This window comes from Apium graveolens, chromosome 2 (genome assembly GCF_009905375.1).
Source record: "Apium graveolens cultivar Ventura chromosome 2, ASM990537v1, whole genome shotgun sequence".
Taxonomy (NCBI): Eukaryota; Viridiplantae; Streptophyta; class Magnoliopsida; order Apiales; family Apiaceae; genus Apium; species Apium graveolens.
In genome coordinates, this window is record NC_133648.1 from 310,733,806 (window position 1) to 310,745,218 (window position 11,413).

The 11,413-nt window shown below is 36.8% G+C and overlaps 1 protein-coding gene across 1 annotated transcript; it reads left to right on the top strand.

Moving 5' to 3' along the window:
• Positions 1-6,502: 6,502 nt before the first annotated feature.
• Positions 6,503-8,518, top strand: LOC141703387 (uncharacterized). Its single transcript, XM_074506920.1, has 5 exons — positions 6,503-6,894; positions 7,317-7,495; positions 7,838-7,983; positions 8,027-8,266; positions 8,315-8,518. The coding sequence occupies exons 1-5, from the start codon at positions 6,503-6,505 to the stop codon at positions 8,516-8,518; spliced, it is 1,161 nt and encodes a 386-aa protein (XP_074363021.1).
• Positions 8,519-11,413: the final 2,895 nt, after the last annotated feature.

Genomic DNA, 11,413 nt, shown 5'->3' on the forward strand with positions numbered 1-11,413 from the left:
TTGTATATCTCGTGATAGAATCAACTAGAACTCCGACATAGAATACTCTTTTCACTTGATCAACAGACACATATTTGTCATTCTTGTGGCCTTGTCGACTAAGGTCCACAAGTGTGAATCAAAGTTCATCAGCCTTGACGCCTCTGTCACATTCTTCCCATTTGCACAAGAACAACGGGGCTTTAAATGAGTGGTAATCCAATTCCCATATTTCTTCAATCCTCCCATAAAATGTCATATCACTCACTACGGGATTTAAATCCTTAGCACTAGAAACTTTGACAGTCTTATCAACTAAAGAGACTCCACTATTTTGAACAACCCCAGCATCGTCTCATTCATTTGTGAAGTATCGGATCCCGTCAACTAGATAGCCATCAAAAGTCAAAACTGTAACGATGGTCTTCTTGCTAGCCACTTATCGTTTCTTAAATACCTTCAACTTTCTCATTCAATTCATTCATAACTTTGTTCACAAACCAATCAGAAAATAGCCTATTATGCTCCCCAATCATCCACTGAATAGTATTTTTTTCCTTCATAAATTTTTTCAAGAAACTCCTTGTGCATCCTTTGAAAATGCATAAATTTTTTGGTTACAAACTAAAATAATGCTTATTACAAAATTAATCAAGAAAAGGAAAAGAAAAGTGACTTACTTAATATATGGAAACACTTCACTATTGTTTAAGAGGACGTGTAAATGCGCCTCATCTCATTCTTTTTCTTTAACAGATTTTACTGTTGCTGCCGATAATGGACCAGGAAGTTTGCATTGGTCCTTCGGAAGACCGAAAGTTGTGAAACTATTTCTAGAAAACTCTGCGAAAAATTCAACAGATTCTTCTTTCAAGTATGCTTCGGCTATACAACCTTCTAGAAAATAACGGTTTCGCACGTAATTTTTCAACACTTTATTAAAATGCTCAAATAGATACATCTATCTATAGAAAACCGGTCCACATAAACGCAATTCCCTGACCAGGTGCACTATTAGATGAACCATTATATCAAAAAAAGAAGGCTGGAACATTTTTTTAAGCTCACATAAGGTTAATACCACACCGGGTTGCAATTTATCAAGTTTTGATATGTCAACAATCTTGTTGCACAAAGTGTTGAAAAAGAAGCAAAGTCTTATTATGCTAACTCTAACATTCTTCAGAAGTACAAAACGAATTACGACCGGGAGTAATTGTTGAAGGAGTACATGACAGTTATGAGACTTCATCCCAAATATCTTTAAATCCTCCATGGATACACAATTTTTGATGTTTGACGAATGCCCATATGGCAACTTTATTGATGAGAGGAATTTCAACACTTTTCTTTTTTCAGCTTTTGTTAGAGTAAAACCAAGCTGAGATGCCTCGCTATCATTAGACTTGAACTTTAAATTCAGTAACGTCCCAATAAGACTATTGCACACATTTTTCTCAACATGCATAATATTGAGGCAGTGACGAACGTGATGGAATTTTCAGTATTCCAACTTAAAAATGTATTTCTTCAACTTCTTTACTTTCTATCCATACGAAAATTTAATATTTTCTTGTTATGCTAACACCTCTTGTCTGGAAAGGGGTTGCCTTGGCTGTCCAAACCCTTATTAACCATTAAAGGTTTCCTTCTTCCTCTTGTATGGATGATGCCTAGGCAAATACCGACGATGACCTTGGTAACATATTTTCCTACTATAAGGTAAATAGTTAGAAACGGTATCATCACCACACACTGGACAATCCAAATAACCCTTGTTGACAGAGCCAGACAAATTACCATATGTCGGAAAATCATTAATCGTCCATAACAAAGTCGCCCTTAAAATGAAAAATGATTTTGTGAAGGCATTATATACATTCGGTTCACCTTCTTCCCAAAGCTTTTTCAAATCATCAACTAATGGTTGTAAGAACACATCAAGGTTGTTACCTGGTTCATGTGGACCGGAGACTAATATAGTTAACATCATAAATTTCTTCTTCATACATAACTACGGAGGAAGATTATATACACTACACCATAAACGGCCTTCTATCACATTTAAAGTTGATGTTGCCACTAATTTTATTGGATTTGCCATCATTCATTTGGTTAATCCAACATTACATTTTTGTGTTGCCTTAGACATTAAAATTCTGTTGGTAAAAGGGTTCAAAATGTGTTTATATTGTTGTAGCAGTGAGAAACTGTTGCCATATTTTTATATTAAAATATATTTTTCCTGAGGCAAACTAGGGCCCACAAAACTGACATGGCACTAGTGTTGATCTGGCATGTGCGTGGCCTACAAGTACTGATATGACATTTGAAAGGCTCCACGTGCTGACGTGGTAGCCATGCAGCCCACAAATACTGACGTGGTACTTGTTGGGGCCCACCAGTGCTAACGTGTCACCTGTGGGGCCCACCAGTGCTGACGTGACACCAGTGCTGACGTGGCACCGCTGCTAACGTGACACATGTGGGACATACCAGTGCTGACATGGCACTAGTGCTAACGTGGCACATGTGGGACACACTAGTGCTGAAGTGGCACGTGTGGATCTCACCAGTGGTGACGTGGTACCTGTGGGACCCACTTGTTTTAACTTGGTGGCAGCTGGGCCCGCTCGTACTGACGTGGCATCTGTTGGGCCTGCTAGTGCTGATGTGGCTTGTGGAGTGTCACTGTAGTACATGTGGCACCATATTATTGGTTAGTTGTGCCAGCTCATTGCCACTTCGGATTCTTTGTTTTTCACATTACAAAATTATAGAAAATGTATGAAGTTCATGGGAATTGAACAAATGACCTCCCATGGAACAAAGTAAGGAGACAACCACTTCTCCAAAGTAGTATTTGTGTCTTTTTTTGCATGATTAAAATGTAAAGTAATTGAGATTTTAAATTTCTAATTTGAATAAAAATGAGGCTATTAACCATTTAATTTTTTTTAAATTTTTTTTGACAATGAATCATTATATATTTTAATAGTCAAAGTATTTTTTTAATAAACGTAAATAATAGATAATGTCACGAATGAAGATTCTATCTGTTTCTAAAATACTTTTCAAACGATCTTTCCGTACGGTTTTTAAAAGTGAATTGTTTTAGTAATGTGTTTTGTTAGAAAAAATATACTTATTTGCTGAAATTTTATGCCAAAAAATAGATTTTATTTTTAAATTTGATTTGGTAAATTATTTCAAATAACTATCTAAATTAATTTCAAATAATAACTAAATAGACACATCCATAGAGATGTTAAATGATAACAATTTTAATGATGTGTGAATATTTTTTTTAAAAAAATCAAGACTTATTTGTGGAATTTTATAATAGTCAAAGAAGTCAATATACTCTTCCTCATTAACTAGTTTCGTCCCGAATGAAGGTTATATTTTTCAAAATTATTTTTTGACGATTAATCCGTATGGATGTTAAATGATAACAATTTTAATGATGTCTGAATTTTTCTTTAAAAAAAATTCAAGACTTTTTTAGTGAAATTTTATAATAATCAAAGCGGTTAACGTACTTTTCCCCATTAACTTGTTTTATCGCGAATGAAAGGTTGTATTTTTCTAAAATTTCTTTTCCATGGTCCATTTGTACGGATGTTACATGAAAACAATTTTAATGATTTGTGAATATTTTTTAAAAATTTAAGACTTATTTGGTGGAATTTTATAATAGTGTAAGCGGTCAAGATACTCTTCCTCATTAAATAGATTTGTCTCGAATGAAGGTTATATATTTTTAAATTACTTTTCGACAATCAATCCGCACGGATGTTAAATCAAAACAATTTTAATTATATACGAATTGTTTTAAAAAACTCAAGATTTATTTGGTTGAATTTTATAATAGTCAAAGCCGTCAAAGTACTCTTCCGAATGAACTAGTTTTGTCTCGAATCAAGGTATTATTTTTTGAAATTAATTTTCAATGATTCATCTGTAGGGATGTAAATGATAACATTTTTAATGATGTGTGAATTTTTTTAAAAAAAATTCAAGACTTATTTGGTGGTATTTTATTATAGTCAAAGCGGTCGAAATACGTTTCCCAATTAACCAGGTTTCCCAGAATGAAGGCTCAATATTTTTAAAAAAAAATTTGACGGTCCATACGTATAAATGGTAATGATTTTAGTGATGTTTTTTTAAATATTTTTTTTAGTTCATTTTATAATAGCCAAAACTATGAAGTCCTAACCCGTAAACCCTAACCCCTAAACCACAAAGCCTAAACCTTAAAACTTAAACTCTGTAATAATCAAAAGCTGTCAAAACATAGTTTAATAATTCAAAGAAAAGATCTATAAATTTAATAATTTCCCAAAAATTGATAGATAAATTAAAATTATTATTTAATATTTTAAAATGAATATTTAATAAATACTTATTACTCAATTTACAAACTGCTGAAATTTTGGATGAGCGGCAAAAAGACGGCTCAATCCAATTTCAATTTAATTTTAGTACACTTCATCTCTCCTCTCTTCTCACCTTTCTTCTCTCCTCTTGTACACACTAAACTCTCTTCTTACCTTTATTCTCTCTTCCGTGTACACGCTCAAACTCACTCTTCCCAGTCGAGTTTTTTCACACACACATAGATTATGGTTTTTTCTCTATTTTTATTTGATTTTTCAGTATTTCATATTCGCTCTTCTCATTCTAGCTCAGTCTCAATCATGTTTAATTGAAATTATGGTTTTGGGGCTTTAAATTCAATTTTGAGATTAGGGTTTCAAAATTGGGGGCTTCGAGTTCAAGGTAATTCTATCGCTTCCCTCTTTTATTTATTTTATAATTTACTTTGGGTTATATGTTATATGTTTAATTAGGGTTTAATCTGTAGGTTTTATGTTAGTATTTTGCATGTTTGATTTGTATGTTTATGTTTAATCGGGTTGTTTTTGTGTTTTATTTTATACGTGGTTCATTTTTTTAAATTAATTCCAGATGAGCTTGCATAAACATTTGAAATTGGATCATGTTGATACAATGTACACGGCTGAGCTGGAAAACAATTCAGACAGGGGACAAGAGAATGTTGATGTGGCTGATGATAAGGATAAAAGTGGCTAGAGTGGACCTCAGGTGCATATAAATGAGAGAGCTGGTCGTTGGTTACAATCAGGGACCACAATTTGGAATTATCCTAGCATTGGCTCTCCTCATCATTAGCATTTCATTTTACTTTAGCTGTCATTTCATTTGTATTTCCCTAGAGAGATTTATATACCATATCTTGTCAAAGGGGTTCATTATCTAAATTATAAACCAGACTTTCTCTCATCTTCATGTTATTGCAATGTTCTCAAATTCGTATGTTATTTATCTTCAAAACTGCCATTCATACGTGCTAGTTTTCTGGATATAACATTAGTTCTTAGCTTACTGTTATAGTAAGTTGAGTTCATATCTTGGTATTAATATTTCCATTGTATCAGTGGTATCAGAGCCAAACGCTCCTTGGATCATGGCTCAAGAAAAACATATAAAATCTTCATCCGGTGACGAAGGTGGCTCGGCAGATCTACAACATTTAGTGGTAACTGTTCGAACTCTTCTCGAAGAACAACAACAACATTTAAATCAGACATGTTCTGCTAATTCTCAAAATATCAATCAAAATACCAAATCCATATCTACGATGAATGATCTCATAGTGGGTCTTTCAGTAGAGATAAATAAGCTATTGTCAAGTGATGGTCAGGCCTCTAGTTCATCTGATGACACCAATACTAGATCTACAGATGGGTCTCAGTATAAGCACCATAATTTTGCTTCTCTTATGACTAAAGTAGAGTTTCCTAGGTTTGAGGGAACATATCTTAGATCTTGGCTTTATAAATGTAATCAGTTTTTTCAATTAGATGACATTGAAGATTCTTAGAGAGTAAGACTTGCTGCTATTCACTTAGAGGGTAGGGCCTTATTATGGCATCAAAATTTTCTGAAGAGGTGTCAAAATATAATGCCTACATGGGCCAAGTATACAAAGGAGATAAGTATGAGATTTGGTGAATTGTATGATGACCCCATGGCCGAATTAAAAGCACTCAAACAATCTGGTTCTATACAAGAATACCATGATATATTTGATGCTCTTACTGGGAGGCTACAACTTTCTGAGGAGTATCTCTTGAGCTGCTATCTAGGAGGTTTGGAGGGGGAGATTCAATTAGCAGTGCGTATGTTTTACCCCAAAACTATCCAGCAGGCATTATGCCTGGAAAAATTACAAGAAGCCACACAAAGAGCCAAGAAAAATAAGTATGGGAAACCATCTATGTTGCCAACACCCTCCACTAAACCAGTCACTACCAACCCTTTTAAACTAAACACCTTCATAAACACTGCATTACCACCCAACGCCAACCAGAGAACTTTGACTCATGAGGAATTCAATGAGAAAAGAGCAAAGAACATGTATTTCTGGTATGATGAGAGATATGTACCTGGTCATAAGTGCTAGGGCAAAAAACCACAGCTCAACCATATTGAAATGGAAGATGATGAAAAAACAGAAGTACAAGAAGACACTATGGAAGAAGAACTGGCCATTGACACTGAATGTGCTGAGATTTCGTTACGAGCAATGGATGGTATAACATCTTTTCAAACTATGAGAGTAATTGGATATCATGGCAAGAAAGAGCTGCATATACAACTAGATAGTGGCAGTACTCACAATTTTATTGATGCACAAAAAACATTAAGGCTTGATTGTAAAATAGAAACCATAGCCCCTATATGGGTAAAGGTAGCAAATGGGAACCGGTTGAAATGTGATCACAAGATTAAGGGGTTTACATGGAGGATCCATGGAGTGGAATTTGAAGCTGATGTTCTGTTGTTACCACTCAGTGGTAGTGATATGGTGTTGGGTATACACTGGTTTTCCTAGTTAGGTCCGGTAATATGGGATTTTCTTAATTTTATTATGCAGTTCACTTACAAGGGAAATAAAGTTAAATTGAGAGGAGTTCAGCATAAGAAGAATTTTGGGTATTCACTCAAAGAAGCTGGATAAATTGGTTAAAAATGTAGGAGAACTATCCATGCTGTAAGTTATTCCTTGTACCATGTCACACACTTCCAAGGTATCTGCGTTGACAACTGCACACCAAGTAACACACTCACATCTGGACGAATTGCTGCAAAATTACTCTATTGTGTTCCAGGAACCTCAAGGGCTCCCCCCCCACAGGGATCATTTTGACCACCAGATTCCACTCAAAGAAGGTACCAATACTGTAAATCTGAGGCCATACAGGTATCTTGTTCTACAGAAAAATATAATTAAAGAAATGGTACAGGAGTTATTGGAACAAGGGGTCATCAGACCAAGCAATAGCCCCTTTGCGGCACCGATTGTTCTGGTTAAAAAGAAAGATGGAGGATGGCGTATGTGTGGATTATAGAAGTCTAAACAAAGCTACTATTAAAGACAAGTTCCCTATTCCCATTATCGAAGAGCTTCTTGATGAACTACACGGTACACAATATTTCTCTAAGATAGATCTTAAATCTGGATACCACCAAGTGAGAATGCATGCTAGTGATATATATAATACTGCTTTTAAAACTCACTTTGGACACTTCGAGTACTTAGTAATGCCCTTCGGCCTGACCAGTTCCCCATCCACCTTTCATGCACTTATGAACTTTGTTTTCAAACCATTGTTAAGAAAGGTTAGTCTTCTTTGACGACATTTTAGTATACAGTAAATCCTGGACTGAACACTTGGCACATTTGCAAAAGTTTTTGCAATTAATGCAAGATAATTCACTTCATGCCAATCTTAAAAAATGTTCATTTGGAGCTACTGAAATACAGTATCTGGGGCATATAATATCTGCAAAAGGAGTGAGTACGGAACCGGAAACGCTGCAAGCTGTTATACAGTGGCCAACTCCACAGAACTTGAAATAACTCAGATGTTTTTTGGGCCTCACAAGATACTAAAGGAGGTTTATACAAGGGTATGGTCAGATCTGTAAGCCCCTCACTAACTTATTAAAGAAGGAAGCATTCAAGTGGGATGCAGCAGCAGAAAAAGCATTTCAAGAATTGAAACACAGTATGGTCCAACCTCCAGTACTTGCACTACCAAATTTTTCTAAACCTTTCGTAATTGAGACAGATGCCTCAGGACTGGTCATGGGGGCAGTATTGATGCAAGATGGGCATCCCATTGCTTTTATAAGCAATGAATTTTCACCAAAGAATCCTATACTTTCAACTTATGAAAGGGAGCTATTAACAGTAGTTTTTGCTGTGCAAAGATGGTAGCACTACCTAATGCTGCAACAGTTCACAATTAGGACTGACCAGCAAAGTATCAAATATAATCTGGACCACAAACTTGCCATCCCATTTCAACAGAAATGGCTATCAAAGTTAGCTGGCTTCGATTTTATGGTAGAGTACAAAAATGGATCTGAAAAAAGTGTAGCAGATGCACTCTCCAGAATAACACATGCCCAGCTACTTACTATGAGTGTCTCATCAGTGTAATCTGATTTGATGAACAGATTGAGAAAACACCGGAGTGAAGATTCACACTAGAAGCAGATTGTTCAGGAGCTACAATTAGATCCTACATCACATCCTTCTATTATAAATGGCATCAAGGGATTCTTACTAGAAAAGGCAAAATGGTGGTAGGCAATGATCAGAATCTGAAGCAAGCTATTCTCTCTTGGACGCACTCTTCTCCTCAAGGGGGACACTCTGGCATTGAAGTCACATTACGAAAGGCTCAGACCTTATTTCACTGGAAATACATGAAGCTGGAAATCACAAATTTCATTAAGTATTGTAACATCTGCCTTAAATATAAGACAGATTTGAGTGCTTACCCAGGTTTGCTTCAGCCTCTACCTATACCTAACAACATCTGGGAAGAAATCGCTATGGACTTCATAGAAGGTCTTCCTAAATCACATGGAAAAGAAGTAGTAATGGTTGTCATAGACAGGTTGATCAAATATGCACACTTGATAGCTCTCTCACACCCTTTTACTGTAGTAAAGGTAGCTCAAGCTTATCTTGACCAGGTGTATAAATTACATGGTTCACCCAAATCCATCATCTCAGATCAAGATAAGATCTTCATCAGCCACTTTTGGTCAGAACTGATGAAGCTACAAGGGGTCAACCACAAAATGTCAACTGCATACCATCCTCAGACAGATGGTCAATCTGAGGTGCTAAACAGATGTGTAGAGGGATACTTGCGATGTATGTGCCATGAAAACCTGGAGAATGGGAAAACTGGTTGCCCTTAGCCGAATTCTGGTACAACTCTAACTACCATACTGCCATTAAGAAGACACCATTTGAAATTGTCTATGGGTTCATGCCACCTGTTTATAGACCATACCTTCCAGGATCTACAACAGTGGAGGCTTTGGATAGGAGTCTGCAGCAAAGGGAGCGAACCATAACAATACTCAAGCATAATTTATGCAAGGCACATAATAGGATGCCAACAGAATAAGATCTGAGAGATCATTTAAAGAAGGCAGTTGGGTATATTTAAAGTTACAACCATATAAGCAATCATCTGTCACTTCAAGACCCTACCCTAAGCTGGGATCGAAATATTTTGACCTATATCAGATAGTGAAGAAGGTGGGAGCGGTAGCATACTCCTTGAAATCACCCCCGCAATCCAAAATTCATAACACTTTCCATATTTCCCTGCTTAAGCAACATCATGGCCTAGCTCCTGTCAACATTGATGAATCTCTCCCTCAAGTCTATATTTCTAGTAGTTCAGTAAACAAGATTCCTCAATCAGTGCTGGAAATTTGTAGTGTCAAAAAGCAGAACACAACTGTAATCCAATGGTTAGTTAAATGGATGGATCATTCAAGTGAGGAGGCCACCTGGGAAAATGCTCATGAGGTAATGCAGAAATTCCCTCAATTTGATCCTTGGGGTCAAGGATCTTTTGAAGGAGGAGGTATTGATACAATGTACATGGCTGAGCTGGCAGACACCTCAGACAGGGGACAAGAGAATGTTGATGTGGCTGATGATAAGGATAAAAGTGGATAGAGTGGACCTCAGGTGCACAACAATGAGAGAGTTGGTGGTTGGTTACGATCAGGGACCACAACTTGGAATTATTCTAGCATTGGCTCTCCTCATCATTAGCATTTCATTTTACATTAGTTGTAATTTCATTTGCATTTCCCTAGAGAGATTTATATACCATATTTGTCAAAGGGGTTCATTATCTAAATTATAAACCAGACATTCTCTCCTCTTCCTGTTATTTCAATGTTCTCGAATTAGTATGTTATTTATCTCCGAGCTCCTCCTTCTTGCGCTTGAACCTCCTCTCTAAGGCAACATACTTCTTCTTCTGCTTCCTGAGGGCATTATCCGCTTTATCCAAAGTCCTCTTCCAGTATTCAACTTGCCTCACAGCGCCTTGGAAGTAGGCGTTAGACTGAAATGAAACAATAAACAGAAATGTAAGGCAAGTAAATGCTACAAGTAAAAAAAGAGTGCAATTGTAAGAAATAGTCATACCGAGGCTAAGGACTGAGCTCCCATGAGCTTTATTCTCTCCAAGTCGGGAGTAGCTAGCACATCGGTGAAGTCCTTAAGAGTTACGTTGTGGTAAGACCAATCTTAGGTGTGCTTCGTGGATCCAACCACGGTATCCCCTCGGCGGAATCCCCCAAGAGGCTGAAAGGCGCCCGTAGCAGCGGAGACAAGAGCAGCAGTGATAGAGGCACTATGGGCAGTAGCTCTCTCATCTGGAACCTCCACCATAAGCTCCTTGGGCTTTCGTAGGAAGCTAGGCTCCGTAGCCTTTTCTCGAGTATCCAGACCCGCAAGGTGAGCCTTCTTCATCTTTGTAGTCTCCTCAACAAGAGGCACATTATCCTCGTTGATTTCCTTAGCAGCTCCAAAACAAGAGAAAAAAAAATAAGTGATGTCAAAAATGCATGAAAAAAGTAAAAATAAGAAGGGAAAAAAAACACCCTATTGAGAAACAGAGGATAGCCACACGTGGATGAGGGAGAACTCCTCTAAAAGAGTCCAGCTGATAGTGGCATTATCATCCCGAGTAAGCTCATCATAAATGATAGTTTCCTCAGGGGTTAGGTGAATGAATTTGAGGCTACCATCACTAACCTTCCCGAAGGAAGATCTAAAGAGGGTGCCCCAATCACCATTCTCCCACCTTAACCCCACAAAACTATTCCTCCAATTTTGGTTATTATCGGGAATGGTGGCGTTGTTAAAAATGTGCTTACACTTGGGCTTTTGTTTAATATAGACCCAACCATAAATACTCGAAGAACTGTTATAACATTGGAAAATCTTCGTAAAAATAGCTACAGATAAGGGAAAACCTCCCCTAAGACAACAAACCATGAAACATAAAAT

What these genes read in the sequence shown, in the direction of transcription:
- LOC141703387 (XM_074506920.1), top strand. Translation starts at nt 6,503, where the DNA reads ATGGAAGATGATGAAAAAACAGAAGTACAAGAAGACACTATGGAAGAA. An exon ending in GCTTCTTGATGAACTACACG is followed by an intron (nt 7,496 to 7,837) that starts GTACACAATATT and finishes ACTGAAATACAG; the next exon opens with TATCTGGGGCATATAATATC. An exon ending in ATGAAAGGGAGCTATTAACA is followed by an intron (nt 8,267 to 8,314) that starts GTAGTTTTTGCT and finishes ATGCTGCAACAG; the next exon opens with TTCACAATTAGGACTGACCA.